The sequence below is a fragment of the Hydractinia symbiolongicarpus genome, chromosome 2 (genome assembly GCF_029227915.1).
Source record: "Hydractinia symbiolongicarpus strain clone_291-10 chromosome 2, HSymV2.1, whole genome shotgun sequence".
NCBI lineage: Eukaryota > Metazoa > Cnidaria > Hydrozoa > Anthoathecata > Hydractiniidae > Hydractinia > Hydractinia symbiolongicarpus.
The window spans coordinates 28,676,948-28,696,085 of record NC_079876.1 but is presented as its reverse complement, the minus strand read 5'-3'; the positions used below and the strand labels follow the sequence as shown (position 1 = coordinate 28,696,085).

The window sequence follows — 19,138 nt, the reverse complement described above, 5'->3', positions numbered from 1 at the left end:
TGGCGATGGGTCCTTTACAGTGAAAATTAATGATGAAGACTTTTAAAAATGGCAAGTAATTAGTTAAAGCATTCTAATCTCAGAGCTAAGGTTTATGGATTATTCTGTAACTAATTTATCTTTTGAAATGAACTCTGTCAAAAAAACGCATTTGGTTTTACGGCTGCGTGTACCTTGTACAGATGTAACATGAATCTGCGTATTTTATTTTTCCAACCTTTACGATTAAAAACACCCTGTAAACAAGGTTACATACAATTAAATGAATTTTCCTAACTTTTAATAGAAAAAAGGAACCATTTTTATATACTTTACGAGGGGTATTGCCTTTTACAAACAGCAGTAATTCTTTGTAAATTTTAAAATGTGTTGACTTAAATGCATAAATATTGTAAGATGTTGTATTGGTTATGTCCGTTACTAGGTATAGTTGCTATGGTGTTGCTAAGGAGATGGGTCATTAGGGCCAACAGATGAGATTTAAAGAAAATACCGTCCCACCGAAATGCCGTAATTTCTGATCTCTATGACGTCATAATTTTTTTTACCTCCAGTATCTATAAATACCAAGTTTAATTTCAGGAGTAACAGCCTTCATAAGAACAAACTTTTTTTTACAAATATGACGTCATTTGCGATCCTTATGGCCTGATTGAAATTCAGGTTTCCGTATGATATAATATTTTTCTATCCAGTGGATAGGTCTGTCAGGAGTTTAGGCCGTCGTCAGTAATACTTGAAAAATTTAAATTGATAGCAAAAATTTTATAACCTTGGGGATAAGTAGTTCAGATTCTTTCAGTGAAGTTAAAAGTGATGTCAATAACTACTGAGGTTGACAGAAGGTTTTGATATTTTTGCCGACACAGTCTATACATGTCATTTCCATCTTTAAAATCTCTTTAATAATATCCGTATTCCGTCTGTCTATTTGTGCCAAAGAGGAAAATTGTGTCAAACAGCAACACGAAATGCGATAAATAAAAAACGAGCGAACCCGTGGATTTATTTATTTACAATACCCACATATATTGTCTGTCACGCAGAATGGTAACTGCAGTAGTGAGGCACACGAAACGCGGTAAATAAAGGACGGGAAAAACTGTGAATTTATCTACAGCCACAGACTAGTTCCCTTTAATTCATTTAGAAACATTCCTCCTTTTTTGAGGAAATGGCAATGAAATCATATTAGGGGTGTTTTTACGTGCAAAAAAAAAGCTCAGTGAATGTCAAACAGTTAGAAACATTTTTACCACGCAAGATGTTTATAAAGCAGGCGAATTCTATTGGAGGGCAGCTTATACTAGATAACATTCAAAGAATTATACAAAATTGCTTTCACGTAAATTTCGTGCTCTCGTTAGCACAGATTAAAATTGCGGAATTTCAGAAGTACAAGAAAATGTTTTGCCTTCTAAAACATTTTTTCGCGTAAACAATGGACGCAAATAATTTCAACCATCACAATGACTTAGTTAATAACTTCCGCTTCTCGTAAAAATTCTTTCTTTTCTTTCTCCACTCATTTACAAAAATTGCCATATTAAATTCCTTGTTTATAAACTTCTTGTATCCTTGAGGTAACTGTGAAGATGATTGCGTGGATTAATGTTTCCTCTTTGTGACATGCACTTAGATTTCTTGCGATTTCTGTTGACCTTGTGTCGACAGCAATCTCCTTCTTGAGGGACAGTACTAGCTTTATTTATCCAGAAATTTCACATAGGAAGGAAAGCAGAAGGTAAACAAAAGCAAACGAAAAAATATTAAATTTAAGTTTCTCAAAAAAATATTCTCAAAAGCTGCTACCAAGATCTAAAATAACATTAATTTTTATCTGTCTGGCAACAACCCTGAAAATGATCATTGGAATAAAACGAAAAAAGTCATCACTGGTTCCAAAAGCTTGTGACTGTATATCATTATATGTCTAACATTATCAAACAACAACTTTAAAAACGATCTTTGGAAAAAAAAACCGACAAGTCATATATCATTGGTTCCATAACATGACTGTTATTCATTCCATTATATGCTTAATTGCATTCGCACCAATTACAATTAGGCTCTCGTTAGGAAATTGATTTTAATATCACAAAAATGGTGACTGGCATAACAACTCTATTTTGATGACCAAAGAAGTTTTAAAGCTATTTATACACTAGTTAATAAAACTGCGACGCAATCTTTTGAGTGTCCAATCTTTTCTGTTCTGGATTATTCGTTTCTTTGTATTCATTTTTTTCTTCTTTAGGTATGAATTTAGAGTTAGCTGTAAATACCTGATTTAGCGTTTATTAAACATTATGACCTTCATCTCATGTGAAAGCTTTACTTAAACTATAACCTCATTTTGGACTAAATTCGACATAACAGAAGCTTCGTTTAACTCGAACATTCGTTATCAAACTGTTTTGCTCGGTCCCTTGGAGGTTTGAGTTACTGGGAGTTAAATGTATGTCAGTTTCTTCTTCCCTTCTTATTTTATGTTAGGTATCAATATTTTACATTTTTTGTTGATACACGAAAAAACACAAGCTGAAAACATCATTAGCAGCGTGTAAGTATATACACTGAAAGAATTAAGTTTACCGATATTAGAAACAAGCTCTTTGGACGTGGTCGATGCCTTTACATACTTGGAAAGGTTTCTTAATTTTAAATGACTACAATACAAAAAATTTCCTCAAGGAAGTTGTTGTTAATTTTGTCTTGATAAATTTTTAACTTGTGACAACTTCTGCCTTTTTTTAAAAAAGAATTAGAAAACAGATTAAGTTTTGAGTTGATGGGGGTTACTTACACAACAAACACATGTAACCGCCACAGAGAATTCAAATTAACCAAGGACAACTGATTATAATCGCTCGTAATGTAAAATGTACTTAAAAATGCAATCAAAAGAACCAGCGCCCAATTACATCCTGCGTCAGTATACCATTTCATAGCGTTGTTATTGTTTTTAGAAATCTAATTACGCGTTATGTAACAGCCATTTTATAATAATGACAGCCCACAGTATTTAAAGTCTAATAAACTCGAGGTCGTTGACAATCAGAAAAAATCACAGTTCTTTGAGGAAAAGACAGCAACAAAGTCGACATAATGTTGGTACATTTTCTTGGTTTAGTAGTACTGCTAACAATTGGATGCACGGGTAATTTTTGTTTTTTTATTCTGAGTAATATTTATATAGAACTTACATATATATATTTTTTTATTATTTATTATTTATTATTTCACTTCATTTTTTTCAAAATGACAACAGTACGCTGTTGGACGAATGTCTTTAATGACCAATCAGTGTTTTAATACGTTCAGCCTTTTATTATAACTAAAATTACCGTAAAAAATTGTCTAATGGCAATGGAGAAAGTAATTACAGTCGAATCTCTCTCTGTCTGGAACTCACAAGGGTACGGAAGATTTATAATCATATATAAAGTTTCGGATAGTGATCAATACCCTATAGATAGACAAACATGCTCCGAATCGAGAGAGCTTGAGGTAAGAGGTACTATTTTATATCCGAAGGTTTTACATGGCTTGTTTCCTAAGTCTTCAGTAGTAACAATGCTGGTCAAAATATTCCGCACCTTGCCTAATACTTTATTTGACAAAACAGCAATATCCAAGTCAAAACAGACACAATGGCGAAAAGCAGCTGAAAAGAAGGCCACGCATGCGCACTACATTGAGTTTATTTTTCTCAAATTTAACTGAATTTATATGGATAATGGATTTTGTATTTTTATAGCGAAAACTATTTTGGAGTAAAAACAAAAAGCTAAAGAAAAAAACTAAACAAAAAAAGCGAAATAAAAAAAATGACAACGCGGTTCATTAAAAGTAATGCTACATGAATCAGCTAAATTGTTATTTTGTTGCTTTTCTATACTTCTGATAAGATCAGCCAAATTAACTATGGTTGCTAGTCATCATCGTACGTGCCCTTCCTTTCTTCAGTAAGCTATATATGACAAACAAATTAACTTTATCTTATACACAGATCGTGTTGATTACTTATGTAACCATCTTTGTTACTTTTTGATACGATCAGATTCGTCTTGTCTGCTTACTTTTTTCAAAACAAAATTATATTGAACTTTATGACGCATTATATAAATATAATTGTGCATCATTCCTTTTTAACAGTTTCATTAGAACAATCAGGCCAGTGGTTAAGAGTGATTTAAAAATAAAAACAAATTAAGCACAATAGCAAGGTTGAAGTTTAGTTTTATTTCTACTTTTATCTTTTGCTGAAAAAAAAGAGAAATATTACTCAGAGTAGATGTATTCATGGAATTAATTGTTCTGATTAATTTGGACTTCTAGTGTCCTTAAATTGGGGACAGAATATTCTACGGGGAAAAGGGAGGGGAGAAGAGAATAATCTACCACACATGATGCAGTGTCTTACATTTTAACATATTATTCATTTTGTTATACAAGTGTTCACATTGTGCAATTAAATCAATGGCTTATTGCCAAAGTAACGCTAATTGTTGTCAAATTAATGTAATATGATTTTAAAACTTCAACCCGATTTTCTAACCACATCTTGTTGGACTAATAACTGACTCGATTGACCAAACTATTTTGTGTTACGGCATATCAACTCACCACGTACCACGCTGACAATAAAACTCAAACAATCAAAGAGTGGCATTAATCCTTGCACACACACGCAGCAGCTGTGCCACTTCTCTTTAATTTATTATTAATAAACAAAGCAATTAATAAGCTGTAACAATCGAATAGCTACAAGACTTTGTGTCATTTCCAAAGCCAGTAAAACAGGAAGGCATCTGTTATAACTTTGAAAAAACTAACCAGTTTTACGTTGTTTTTATAGATGGCCAACAGAGACAATCAATTCAACCGAACGACGAATGTAAGTATCATTATCATCATGAAGTCAGCCAAATTATTAACCTGTTCTATGCTTCTTTGTATAAGTTTTTTTTTCCACGAGTCCGAAAATACCACTAAACACTTACTCTATGGTCACATAAGAACCACTATTGTAGATCTAAACAACAGCCAGTAAAATATTTACAACGTTGCCATTGGAAAGAGCAAATTAAGGCTTTTTTACGGCTGCCACAGGAAATGTAACAGATAATGGAAGTGTCTGGAGATAGTATTGATGAAGAACGTTACTAGGGTATTTTTACTTTTATACAGTAGTGAAATTTTTCTTACTAATATGGGATAAAAGCAGATGAAAAAGTATAAGAATATCATTGAGATGTGAAAGATAAATCTTTAGTTATTCTTCTACATAGAAAATTCTCACTAAAGAAAGTTTGAACTTTTGCTTATTTTCACAGCAGCTTTTTTGTAAGGTTTTAAAATTTTTAAAAAATGAATTAATGTGACTGGAGTGGCAAGATATATTTATTGGTAGCATTGGTAGGAGAATAACAGAAAGGACTAAATTGATGACAAAGCTGCATATTTTATTATGTAAAAGAGATCATGCATAATGCTGTGTTATCTTCACCTATTAATGAAAGTACAACATATAAACTGGACTATGGTGAAATTATCCTTTTAAAAATAAGTTCGTGTATCATCACATTGCCAGAATAACAAAGTCATCCATAGTCATTAATAAGGCTGGACTGATCAAAATAAAACTAACGTTTTTTTTTACAGGTAACAGCAACGACTTATGTATAGGAAAAACAGATCCGTTGGAATATTACGTTTATCCTAAAGACCCTTCGAAATATTTCGCATGTTATCAAATTGAATTACCTGATGGTAGTATAACACCACTTAATATGGGTTGCCAACAGTGCGCTAGACGAAGTACTATCTATTCACCAGAATGTAAAAGGTGCCTTTCACCTAAGGATGGTAAGAAAAACTTCATTTAAATTATATTTACTTATTACTTTACACTATTTCGCACTATATTTTCATAATTTTTCTGGTGGTTCGTTTTTTGTTATTTTTTAGGTCTGATTTTGTATTAACTTTCGTGCAACTGAAATTTTGCTCGCAATGGTGCATGTTTTTCCTTTACCGCGTGAAAGGTGTACTAGTTTTCGCAAACTTATTGAGAATTTCGCGCGAAGCATACGTTACAATTCTAATGTGTATTTGATAATTATCAATATGTATTTATATCGATATTTTCAGTTGTCTTTGCTTTACTTTACTTTACTTGTCTTTGCTTTTTTAGTTGCTAGCAAAAACTGTTCCGATCCTGTTTCACCACCTGCACAGCAATCCAATTCGTCAGCACCTGTGAATGTCACTTCGTGTAAGTGTGTAGCATTGCACCCTTATTTGAAATACATCTTGCTTTTTCTTAATTCTTGTCCAAACGTTTCAACGGAGACGCCATGATGCTAAAAGTGCAAAACATATAGTAACTTTCAGGTTAAATGATCATGATAAAAAGTAAAAACTCTTTTCCTTGACCCTAGAAATATAAGAGCAAACAAAATTGCTTGCCGAAGAATCTGTGAAGATTCTCATATATATATTTCGTAATTTCAGGTGCACCAATCGATTTTTGTGTCTCTAAACCAAACGCAACCTTTCGAAATCCTGCTGACAATTCCATGTTCTTCTCTTGCGTCAACGAAGTGGCTACAGAGTGCCAGAAATGTGCTGGATCTTTGATATACGTCGAAGTGTGTGGCTCCTGCGAAGTTAATGATACACGTAAGTGCAGCACCTTATTTTGTGGAAAGCATGTTTCTATTGTTCCTATATTATGATGGATTGAAATAATTTAGGCGTAACGAATTTACATGTCGTAATGTTTTATTGAACATCAGAACATGTAAATATGTAACTTTGTGGATAATTAATATAAATGGACAAGTTTTTTTGGCCAAAAGTTATTATTAATAAATTTACGACACAAGTAAAAACTATTTTGCGTAAAACACATGGCAAACCAGAAATAAACTAATTTTACGTCCATGTGCATATAACAGGCATTGCTTCTGATGAAGAATATTTCTTCTCTACAACATGTTGATATGTCTGTGACTGTGAGGAGTAAATGTATGAAAGTTGAATGCACATCTTCCTTTTAGAATTGGCTTCAGAATGTCCTGTAACACCAACTATGACAGCACCAGAACATCTATGTACGTAAATGCAGTATACTTAACTATCAAATCCATCTATTAATAGGAATTAGTGTAAACATGCCTAGTCTGTAAAGTTATTAAGGCTCAAAATCCTTCAGAAAATGTAATTTTGAATATTGCTTATGGTCAAATTTAAAAGCTCTTTAACTAGCATATTCCTCTTTGGTAATGCTAAAAGAAGTCTTCCTTGTAATACATACCCAGATGTGATGGGACACCATCAAATGTAATGACTACATATTTTTGCTCCCTATTAGGTCCTGACGATTTTTGCATTGCAAAAGATGACGGTGACCACGAAGTCAGTTCAAATTCATCTACATATCACACCTGTATGGAGGGGACCTGCATGGTTAGATCATGCCAACCTGGAACAGCCTTTGCCGATATATGCGACAAAAAATGTGTCGTCAATTATACAAGTAATTGCTCTTTAGTGACGAACATCGCTATAAAATATGAAAAAGGAATCAATATTAGGCTATTTCACTAAGATTTGTTAATTCCATAACTTCTTTTACTTCTTTTATTATGTCAAACTTAAATTGTGGAATGTATCCAGAATATACGCGTCTTTCCTATTCGTCTTCAAAAACAAAGCAAAATGGCAGGCAGCGTTTCACTAAGCACTTTGTTTGTTCATAATTTAGAATTTGAACACTTTCTGTTGTAAAAAAAAGACACAAATACAAAATTGTTTGCTCGTTACTAAAGATATCCCGAAACTTTTAGAGAGGCGATATATTTCTTATCATAAATAAATTCCAAATCCAATGCCTTATAATGCACTTTTTTGGATTGCTTTGTTTGCCACCATTAATTTTCTCCCCTGTCAGATTATGTGGCTACGCACTTTTCTACAATCCATGCACTATTTCTTGCAACGCAAAAACAACCTTGTTGCTGACCTCAGCAAAAAAGACTTGCACCTGGTATTCTTATCACGACATATTTTATTTAGATGTCAAATCTGGATGTCCAACATTACAGCCTGTTGATAGTCCAGTGGATGTCAAAACATGTCGTAAGTAATCATATTTTCTGTTAATATCTTTTAAATGAAACTGTGTTATGCATTTTTATTACTGTGTACTGTTTCTTCTCTTGTAGCTGAAAACTTCTGTAATTTAAAACAGAACGGAAATTATCCAGTAGCCAGTGGAGTGAAAGCACAAAATTACTACGCGTGCACTTTTTCACTGTGTAATGTATTCACCTGTCAAACTGGATTGGTTTATCGCGCAGACAAAGACTGGTGCGATTCTCCAGACAATTTTTAAACTTTACAGTTTAAATAACTGTGATTGGTGCAAATTGGAGATAATCTGGAAGATTTTGGAAAATGATTTTTAATTTAAATATTTTGTAATTAGACCTGTAAAGGTGTAGAATTTCAATAAATTTTTTATTTCGTTAAATGGTTTTCCTTGTTTTCCTTCCAACAATTTTTTGAAACCAAATATTTTATGTTTTTGTGGCTATTTTCTGTTGTTACATGCAACCACTAAAAAGTAGGATAAGGTAACTTTCGAGAAAGTCGTGCCACGCGTGCACGAAATCTGATATATAAATGATGTGACACTGTGGATTTTTCCAAGGGTTAACAAGTAGCCTTTATAAGCCGTATTTTGTTCAAAATAGTATCCGAATTGGTAACTGGTGTAAAGGATGCACAAAATAGCAATGGTTGGTTTATAGAATCCGAAATATATATAGGACAGGCGAATAATAGCAATAATAAAGATATTTTGGATAAATAAAAAACCTCTTCTAGATAAGCGTCAGCACGCCAGTAACCAGGGTGCAGTCTTGATAAAAAATCTTTTCATAAAAGCTCAGTTATTTCTACTATTTTTTGGCTAGAAAAATCCAACGTAGAAATAATCTATATTACAATACCTGTAACGTCTGTCTGTCATGTAAAATCGTACCACAAGTAGCAAAACGCACGCAATGCGGTATTAAAAAGGTAGGCACAAGCCCATGGGTTTTTCCACGGGCCACCGACTTATATCAATGTACGACAAGGCAAGAAATTTGTAAACTTTGGTGATTCTGTTAGAATCTGAAAATACCATAACAACTACTGTGTTAAATGTTTTCCACTCTTTTTGAACTCGAAACCCCAAACCAATAATTTCAATAAAGAAAAGTCCATATCGCGAAAATGTCTGAAAAGGTTTTATCACGAAAGTTTATTTCTCAAGATATGTGAGTATAAAATATTTACGAACGTCAACTGTCTCATGGATGATTTGCTCTGTAATTTTACTTGTTAAGTAAAATCATGGTCGCTATAGCACAGTTATCCTTATTTTTTACGTTTTCCTGTGATAGTTGTTAACCAACTGTTTGGAAAGATCCAAAATGAGATTCTTTTTACAACTTTTGACGCGCTTCTTTAAGACTTCCTTGAGCAAATAATAAACATCTAATCCCATCGCGAAAGTTAATTTTCACAAAAAGTCATTAAGATGATCATTACATTGACTAGCGAAATTTCTTTATTCAATGCTTTTAATGCCGAAATTGAGATAACAAAAAATTAAGAAAAAGTTAGCTAATACATAAAATGATTTGGCAGTTGCTAATTTAAGGGGGATATTGGCAAAAAACAATTATGAAAAGTTATGAAAGATCTTTTACAGTACTAACTCCGCCCGCGCAATAATGAAAGTGGATGGGCGCAATAATGATGGGCCGGGTTTTAGTGAACAGGAGGATCCTTTATGGCTGCGTTCGACGCACTAGAAGACATTTCGAATTTTAACGCCTCGGTTGACCCAACTTTTAACGAACGTTTTAAAGTGTACATTTTAAATCTTTTAGGATTCTCGTCACTTTAATTTTTGTAAAAAAATTAAAGAAGGGTTTCGTTCACACATCAGGTACATATGGGTTATATTCTATATTACTAACATATGTAAACAGTCAAGCGTTGCAATTAAGATAAGGATACATTAGTAGATCAAACGTTAACGCTAGGACTACTACATTTACTACCAGACTTCAACGTGTAGCACTACTGATTTTATGAAGTACGGTGCTTATCAAGGCAGATGAAATTATTCAGGATTCTATTTATAAAAACAAGGAACATTCGATTCTTTAACCGCTGGCTTAGTCAATTTATTAGCAAATGTGCAATAATAGGAACAGGATTGGTTTTTTTTAACCGCGATTTTATTAAAAAATGATAAAATTTTATAACAATTTCTTGAACATTGATCTCATTTTTCCCCTCACCGATATACTTGCAGACAAAAGATAACCCACCCTTCAAATGCCACAACGCCGCATCTCTTCTCCCGTTGCACCCATATGGCTATTGTAGCCAATAAATTTGGAAATTAATGCTTTATTATTGTTTTCAAGCTTAGTTCTAATTAACTTGAGCTTTATTCAGACTAAGATATTTCTCAATTTCTCAAAATATATTCGTTGACATTCTCTACTGCATGTTGTTTTAATTTAAAGTAAAAGGATAAAGAATCAAGTAATAATTAAAAGTAACAGTTTTAATATTAGGGTCATTAAAATGAAAGTAAAATTTAAACCATTCTGCTGACAAACTCCACCAAAACAAACTCCATTTTCTTCTTACACTTGTACATACTGTAAAAAAATGCAGCTGCAAATTTCAAGGATACGTAAATGACAAAACCCACGAATGGAGTGCACACAAATTCCATAGCATTCAGGACACGTAACGCTAAAAGTAAATTTTCTTGTTCATGCATGCTGTAGACGTAAAGGAACCCACGAAAAAGGTTTGATCCAGTCAAAAAGCATAAACTAACAAGGGATGCTGTTTCTAACCAGTTGACTAAATCGTGCTTGTAAGGCTTGACTCTCAAGTGAACCACCAACAACAACAGCATGATAGGTAACAAAAAAGAGAGACGTTGAATCGGATCGATAAAAAAAATAGCAAACACAGCTATGATCAATCTTTGGTAGAGTCTCCACGTATCCCAGAACAGAACGGAAGTCTTCTTATTGTGTTTCACACGACTTCGAAAGGGTTCCTCAAACATTCTACAAATATATAGACTGATAATTGAGCTGGTTAGTTTGGTTTCTTTTCTCTTTGGTAGACAGTTAGATATTAAGCAAAAAATTGGAAGCAACAGGAGAAAAAAGAATGATTTTATTGTTATTTTGTTCCTCTCCAATAAACGAACAGCCTTATACAATGCCAAAGGAAAGGGTAGAACCCACATAAAAAAGAATGCGAGGATAGCTTTCTGCCAATAAGTATGGCAAGTGATCTCTCCATTTATATATAAAATAAAATCTTCTCCTACTTGACGACAGTGTATAAGTTGCATGGAAAATTTTGTCAATATGGTGTAGCTGATTAATATGACTTGCATGGAACAAAGTGATCCTCGAAGCAACAGTCTTCGACATGGCCATCTGTATTTGCGAGGACCATATGTTAAGCATACAGTTGCAAGGGAGATTGGTAGCATAACAAGAAACAGCATACACATTGGAAAAAATAAATCTTTAATGACATGTTTTGAAATGGTGTCAATGCTTTGCAGTGGACACATTTCGACAAATTCCTTTGGAATGTCTAAATTGAATACAGAAGTTAGAAAACTGCCACTACTAGAAAGTTCTTTGGCATCTTCCGATACTCGAACGGTAAGTAGGGCTTTGATTTGGTAAAAACCTACCAACACTTTAAAAATACCAGCATTTCTACTTTTTTCTTGTATGTAACTTGTTTCAGCTTTTTCTACTTCTTGCACAGGAGGGCTTCCGTAAACAACAACAAAGTCATCCTTCTCAAAGCAATATTCTTGATTCGTTATTTCAGGCGTTGAAGATAAGTGAACTAACGGCATTGCTTCCCATACATTGATCTCTTTTTTTCGCTGGCAACAATGACTTATACAATAATTCGTGAAATACTTAAAATAAAAGCCGATCTCCTTCATGTATGCCAAAAAAAAAGAATATGTCATAGCAAGTGCGATAAAGATAAACCAAAACAAACCTTTCAGGCTTCTGTTATTATTTGGTTCGCACTTATCGCTAAAATAATTCACGTGATATCCTTTTTTACATTGTCCGCAAAGCTTACCTGTTCGATGCTTCCCACAGGATGAAAGTGACCGGCATGTGTTTTGACTCTCTGAGCAGCAATAACCTTCAGGACACGGTAAAAACTTTGCACGCTCCTTGTCAACATATCCCCAGAAGTTCTCTCTGCTTTTCAGTTGCTTTCTACAGTTCCCTCCGGAGGGGCAAGTGTAACATTCGAGGGACTTGTTGTATTGTGTGATGCTACGAAGAGGATGTATTTTTGTCTGTTGGAACCCTGTTCCAAGAGTGTACGTTCCACTTCGGCATGCTTGACAACGAAATGTGTAGACATAATTATCAGATAGTTGAAATGTTCTCTGAACCTTTGTGTAAATTGCATTGTACGTCGGTGGGCATGTGTAGCTAAAATTCAAATTTGCAATTCCCGATAAGGATAAAAATATAGCTGGAACACCGAACGAAGAGCGTTTTAAGAAAATTTGTACCTTGTCCATAAACACACTAGCCCTTCTTTGGTCCCCTGCTGTTATCCATATAGCATCAGCTACCGGTAAACTACCACTCGCAATAATATCAATATCCTTCATTTCGAGTTTTAACGTGTTACCTTGTATCACGTTAAAATAGATGGCACTTGGAGAATGCGTTGCCCTGTTTTTTATCAAATTAGTACTGTAAATCCCCAGAGAACTAGCTTCGCTGACAATACCTCCACCAATTTTGCCATAGTTCTCATTGATTGTCGTTGCTGAAACATTAAAATAAGATTTTTTTATGTGTATGGCGCCTCCAGCACGATTGGCTGCATTCCACTTTAGTTTCACTCCACTTATAGTAACGTTACTATTACTAAGCACATTTATGCCACCTCCAAATTGCTTGGCCGTGTTATTTGTTATAACAGTTTTCGTGATATTAACGTTTGATCGAATAACTCTGATTCCACCGCCGGTTTCATATGCACGGTTTCGATACATTTTAGACTCTGAAATAGTGACCTTTTTGCTATTGGATATGTGAAGCGCAGCTCCATCTGCGTTAGCAACATTCCTGTTGAAGACAGAGGATATAATCAATGCATTACTACGCTCAATGTTCATGGCACCACCATTTATTGAAACAGTATTTCTTTTGAAATAACATTTATTCACTTCTACTGTCATAGATTTTAATATATGGATTCCACCACCGTTCTTTTCAGCAAAGTTTTTTTCGATCTTTGTGTTGGTTATTTTGAGCTTGCTTTGTGACACCAGCACTGCTCCTCCTCTCACTTGTGCGTAATTGTGACTGATTTTGCAAGAATCTATCTGAATGTCAGATTTAAAAACGTTGATGCCTGCTGCATTCATAGCAAAACTGTCTCGTATAGTACTTTCCACAAGTGTGATATTTGTCTTGGTAGCATAGATTGCACCTCCTGTTTCAGCTTTATTCTGTTTAAAATAACAGCGTAATATATGTAAATTTGAGCTTTTGGAATAAATCGCACCCCCTTTTATTTTATACATTAAACATTTGTTTGCAACCAAATGACGCGAAGTTCCTAGGAACGTACTGTCAGTTACGACCACGCTTAAAATGTCTGCCAAAATCAAGTCATTCAAGATGTTTCCCTTGAAGTTGCATTTTGATACTCTCACTGAGGATATGTTTCTAAGACTTAAAACTATCATATTGTGGATAAAATCAAAGTGGGATATATATAAAGTGCTGACATGATTATGGCTTCTATCGCAATTCATTACGAGTGCAGATTTTGTTTTAGACGTCATTGTACCGTTGACAAATGTGACGTTGAGAAAATTCATGTCTCGGGTGGATTTTCGCTTAAACGATCGTTCCACTTCGAACATGCCAGAAGTGATGGATGTCTTCGTTACAAGTAAAGTGATATTCTTCTGGGTACTTCTTTGCAGAAAGATAATTCTGCCATGGTAATTAATTTTGCTTGATAAAATAAGGATGTTAATTGAAAGGCTAAAATCGGAGTACTCGTGTATGAATGAACGAAATGGCAATGCACTTAAAGCTGTTGTTGACTTTATTTCGAGGTGTTTAAGCGATATGTTGATCGGTTTTTGTGGTGTTGTGTTGAAACTGTACCTAACAAAATTTATATTGATGATATCAACGGACTCTACATCAATACATGCACTTGTGTTTGTCACTTGAAACAGATGCATAGGTTCCTTTATGTCGCTTGATGTGAATTGTGGATTATATCCACTATGCTGGCTTCTTTTAATGGTAATTGATTTGTTTAATGCAATTGATTGGTTGAATACATAAACAGCTGGCTTAACTACACCACCATAGACGTATATGGTATCGAATTTGCTTGAGATGGCAACAACATGAGACAGTGATTTACATGGTTCTGTAAAGGTGCAGCTAAAATTATCTGCTCCGTTTGGTGAAAGATAAATTTCTTTGCTGTTGTGGCCTAAAGTGAACGGTCATTGCATAATAAAATACATGCTTTTATAAAAGATTCTTTTTAGCAGAATTGAAAATATATATTTAGTAATGACTTAGAAGTTAAAAAATGTATCTAAACATCAATCAAACGTTTAGATACATTTAACTCTTTAAACTCGTTTTCCTTATTTTTTATGATATATACTATGATGTTACCCTAAACCTTTTGTAACACCTTATTCAAAATGTTTTATAACTGTCTCCTGATTGACAAGGGTATATATTTTGTGTTGAAAAGAAGTAATTTGATTTCGAAATTATATTTTGCGATGAAAATGACCGGAATTCAGAGAGAGATTCTGGACAAAGAAAGTTTAAAAGTATAAAAAAGGTTAAAATTGTCTTTATTTTTTCTACCGAGCGTTTATTTCAACGGCAAACAGAAGCAAAGAATGGGCGTCAGCAAATCTATTTACGTCTGTTCCGATACAGGTTGAATAAATAAATAAATAATTTTATTTGGAGTCAATTCCCAACAAAATCATTTTCTATCTTTGTCTTTTTTTTTAACAAATCTATTCGCGCATTTCAACTAAAACTCTAACACAACCTGTATACACTTCGCTTACGCTAAAATTCCTTGTATTAGCCTCTATGTTTCCGATCTTACTATAAGGCACCTTGTTTGTGTATAAGGAAGAGCAACACAGATTCCCTAATGTTTTTTTTTTCGTATGGTGGATTTTTGTCGGCCTTCTATTGATTATCTTTCGTATATCATCTTGAAGAAGAGCAGATTAAACCGAGCTTATATTTAGTTCTCAAGCATGTAAACCCCTAATTAATTTCTTTTTATTTAAATACGTGTGTATTATTTTACAGTAATCACTATTTTTATCAATGAGTTTTTACCGTTTATAATGTATACATTTAAAAATGCTTACGAAGCATACTGCGTGCATTAAGTAATTAAAGAGTAGTTTTAATGTCCTTGGGAATTTCTTCTTAATGGTTGGCTCTTCCTCCCTTCCGACTGCAACTATGTTACATTACTGCCAGAGATGGGTATAGCATCGCTCTAACTTCCTTACCTGCCACACAAGTCGGTTAGCGGTCAGTAGATGACACTTAATGGGCTGACAACACTACATTTAAAGTGCGCCGGAGTGGAGACTCGATCTGAAATCTGATGATTACAAGTTGATAGCGCTACTACTGTAACATATCCAATAATTATAAGACATTGTATTATTTCATCTTGTGTACTTTTGCGAAATCTTTTTACTGATAAAATCATCCTCAAAATAGGCTCAACCATCTTTCAAATATTCTTAGCGAATGTTAAAATAATACAGATCATAATATAAAATACTTTCTTGAAGTTTTAAGTAGCCATATAACCGGGTCAACTGGAGCAATTGACACTTAATTAATGTTAAAATGACAGAAAAAACATTACTTCTTTTTCATAATTAGATAGAAAGAGATGTTATAACATCAATTACCCAGCTTTCAACAGTCAATATTGCTACACTTATAAACCTTGTGGCCAACAGGTAGCTTTGAGGGAGGACACGATTTTGTTGACCTAAAACCAACCAGACTTCTAGCTAAGAATGATGTACAAATGATCTCATCATTCATAAAAACTTCATCCTTAAGGTCTAAACTAATCGCGGAGTGAAATCTCCACTACCATAACGTTTTACTAACTTTGCTTGAATTTTATAATGTTTGGGCTTGCAAATACCTTTTCGGAGGAAGTCTTCCAATTCATTTTTTTGTTAATTTAGTGTGAGCTAAACCCATTATTATGTGGCTTGACACACATTTAAAACACCTACCTTGAATAAGCAGCAAAACTTGGAAAAATATTACCAATAACATCTTATCAACAAACGTATTTATTTATACACACAACGAGTTCAGCATTTGAAAAATTCTCTATTAGATTTAGTGTTTAATCTAAGCTGATATAAGCTCCACCGTGTATTGTCTTTTAGCTCGTGTGTTTTCTCAAATGTAATAATGCTCTTTAAAAAATATTTAAAGGGTTATTATGGTTTGAAATTTGCAATGATTAGTATTATATTAGCTTGCATTCTTTACAATAATGGGTGTTCTATGTATATATGTGACCTTTCGAACTTTTGTGAATGCAACCATAGCAAAGACAAACGGCGGGATTATAAGCAAAACCTATTAGTTTTTTCTGCTGCAGTCAGCATATCTTAGAGCTCAAATCAGCCCCGCACATAGGGTACAAAGTTGTCTTTAAATTTGCTAAATATAACGAAACAGTAAATGAAAAACAGTTTAATTTTATTTCAAGTTACATTGATTAAGGAAGGATGCATCTAGTATTTACTAATTCCAATTTTGTTCTCAAAGAGTCTATTACTTTCTGATATGTGCAGCTGGGGAGAACAACTGCTTTCCTTACTTTGCTTGAAAACAACTTTTCTAAGGGCTTGTATCCAGAGGGATTCCTACAAAGTTCTACATGTGTATTTTCCCGTCTTTATCTACAGCTCTCATCATTGTTCGTTGCACATGGGGATATTATTCCTGGGATGTTATAGTGGAACTAGTCGGTGTCCCGTAAAGAAATCCACGGGTTCGTCCGTCCTTTATTTACCGCATTTCATGTGTCTCGCTACTTTTGTGTGACAGAAAGACAGATGACATACGAGTATTATAATATAGACTAGTCGTTACCGTGGAAAAATCCACGCGGTTGCCCGTCCTTTATATATGGCATTTTGTTTTTCCGTAACAAGACGCGGTAATCCTTTTGAACATCATCATATCATAATACGGCTATTATGATAGAAATTTTTTCAATTCCTAATACCATGACTTAAGAAGAGAGGCTTACAGCTAAGTAAAGGATTTCATTTTACAATAGGGGGATTAAAACTATGGGAATTTATAACCAGAGGAATTTACTCAATCAGCAAAAACTGCCTGTAAAAATTGACAAGATTTCTGTAACCAATCCTTTTACTGATTTTTTTTGCTGACTTTGTTTTTGCTGTTTTTCTTCCTTGTTTATAGAGCATAAAGACTGAGAATACGGAAGAAAAAGGGATACATTGGTTGGATATTTACAGTTTACATTTAGAATTGAAATTACTATGGACGATTTTTGTAGATCAGGATACAATACTAACTCTGGTATTTATACCACGTCAATTTATGTTTAAATTCATCTTGTTTTTTAGTTATAAATAGAGTTAGAAACTGAACACGTGAGATAAAATTAGATGATTTCGCGACACGAATGTGTCACAATAAGTTAAGGCAAGTTTCCACTGAAACGAATGTGGTCGAATCGATTAAGGTCGATCGCATCGATGTTACTAAATATAGAACATCGCAGAATCTTCCTCGATCAACGTCGGCCTGGCGGTCGAATTTGATTGAATTTAAAAGTAGAGATAGGAAAATGTATGTTTTGGCGCAGTCGCACACGCGCACGGTCAAACCACAACAAATCCCCGGTCATCCAAGACCTAGTAGGGTAAGTCCCTATCATGCCGTGTTGAGTCATAAAGTTCAAGGTAAATTCCCTATAGAGTGCTGACGTCATCAAATCATACAAAAATGAGTAAACTTCTACTGCACTATGTAGGGGGAATTCCCCTGCATATCAGTGACGTCGATCAACGCATGTGCAGTCAAGAGGTGAACAACTGCGTTGATTTAATCGTGATGAAATCTTCTGACAAAATAAAAATTCTTACAATAAAAAATGAGCACCAGCGTGAAACAATTACGTGATATTGCGAAAAGCCGTGGACTTACGGGGTATTACAAGCTACGCAAGGGTGAATTGATTGCTCTATTGGGGAATGTAGCACGGGAACCAGTCAGACCTATAACATCAGATGATATGCATATCTTCGAGAGACAGGAACTGGCGAAGACACGTCCAACCATAGGGGGTAAAACTAGGGAATGGCACAACTGGGTATTACCCTCATCCGAAATCGACCTCTTCGAGAAACAGGAACTGTCGAAGAATCATTCGGTTGTGGGGGATAAGATAAAAGGGTGGTACAACTGGCTTGTGGACACTGTTCCAAAGCCTATGAAAGAGGAGTCAAGAGAATCTATGCAGTCTTCAAGCGAAGTGTGATGAATCTCTATAATAGGGCAGTCAACATCAGACCTACACTTCATGATGAGGTAGAAAAAAGGCTGAGGAAGACTACCTACCAGAGCAAGACTATACACCTCAAGAACATAAGCATGCGCTCCACAGGACATTTCGAAGTTTTCGTTTTCCCGGCATAGGGGGAGCCGACGTCAACGGTTATATGGGGATGGTGCGACCCAACATGAAAACCTTGGTTGAGGATCATGTAGAAGATATGGGGTCAACAAAGATACAGCCGTTCCTATCATGCGGAAGAAGAAAACACACCCGGAGAAGGCTAGCGACGAGTACATTGAGGTGAAAAGGCCTCCGATAGTAATATGGCCTCAGTCCTATCCAGCGACGTAGACGACGTGCTGGATAGGATGTTTGC

The 19,138-nt window shown here is 34.5% G+C and overlaps 2 protein-coding genes across 2 annotated transcripts; one reads left to right on the top strand and one right to left on the bottom strand.

Annotated features, from left to right (window-relative positions):
• Positions 1-3,049: 3,049 nt before the first annotated feature.
• On the top strand, positions 3,050-8,609 carry LOC130630522 (uncharacterized). The gene is made up of 9 exons (XM_057444047.1): positions 3,050-3,160; positions 4,862-4,900; positions 5,668-5,871; positions 6,200-6,280; positions 6,520-6,687; positions 7,068-7,121; positions 7,382-7,546; positions 8,086-8,148; positions 8,235-8,609. The coding sequence occupies exons 1-9, from the start codon at positions 3,109-3,111 to the stop codon at positions 8,402-8,404; spliced, it is 996 nt and encodes a 331-aa protein (XP_057300030.1). The 5' UTR covers positions 3,050-3,108; the 3' UTR covers positions 8,405-8,609.
• A 2,009-nt stretch (positions 8,610-10,618) lies between these two features.
• Positions 10,619-16,648, bottom strand: LOC130630518 (uncharacterized). Its single transcript, XM_057444042.1, has 2 exons — positions 16,448-16,648; positions 10,619-14,628 (listed from the first exon to the last, which is right to left on the bottom strand). Exons 1-2 carry the CDS (start codon positions 16,488-16,490, stop codon positions 10,676-10,678), a joined length of 3,996 nt encoding a protein of 1,331 aa, XP_057300025.1. The 5' UTR covers positions 16,491-16,648; the 3' UTR covers positions 10,619-10,675.
• Positions 16,649-19,138: the final 2,490 nt, after the last annotated feature.

Excerpts from the sequence above, each read along its gene's own strand:
- LOC130630518 (XM_057444042.1), bottom strand. The coding sequence starts at position 16,490 with ATGTTATTGGTAATATTTTTCCAAGTTTTGCTGCTTATTCAAG. Across the intron at positions 14,629-16,447 it reads AGTTTTGCTGCTTATTCAAG|GCCACAACAGCAAAGAAATT; the intron begins GTAGGTGTTTTA and ends CGTTCACTTTAG.
- LOC130630522 (XM_057444047.1), top strand. The coding sequence starts at position 3,109 with ATGTTGGTACATTTTCTTGGTTTAGTAGTACTGCTAACAATTGGATGC. Across the intron at positions 3,161-4,861 it reads GCTAACAATTGGATGCACGG|ATGGCCAACAGAGACAATCA; the intron begins GTAATTTTTGTT and ends TTGTTTTTATAG. Across the intron at positions 5,872-6,199 it reads GTGCCTTTCACCTAAGGATG|TTGCTAGCAAAAACTGTTCC; the intron begins GTAAGAAAAACT and ends TTGCTTTTTTAG.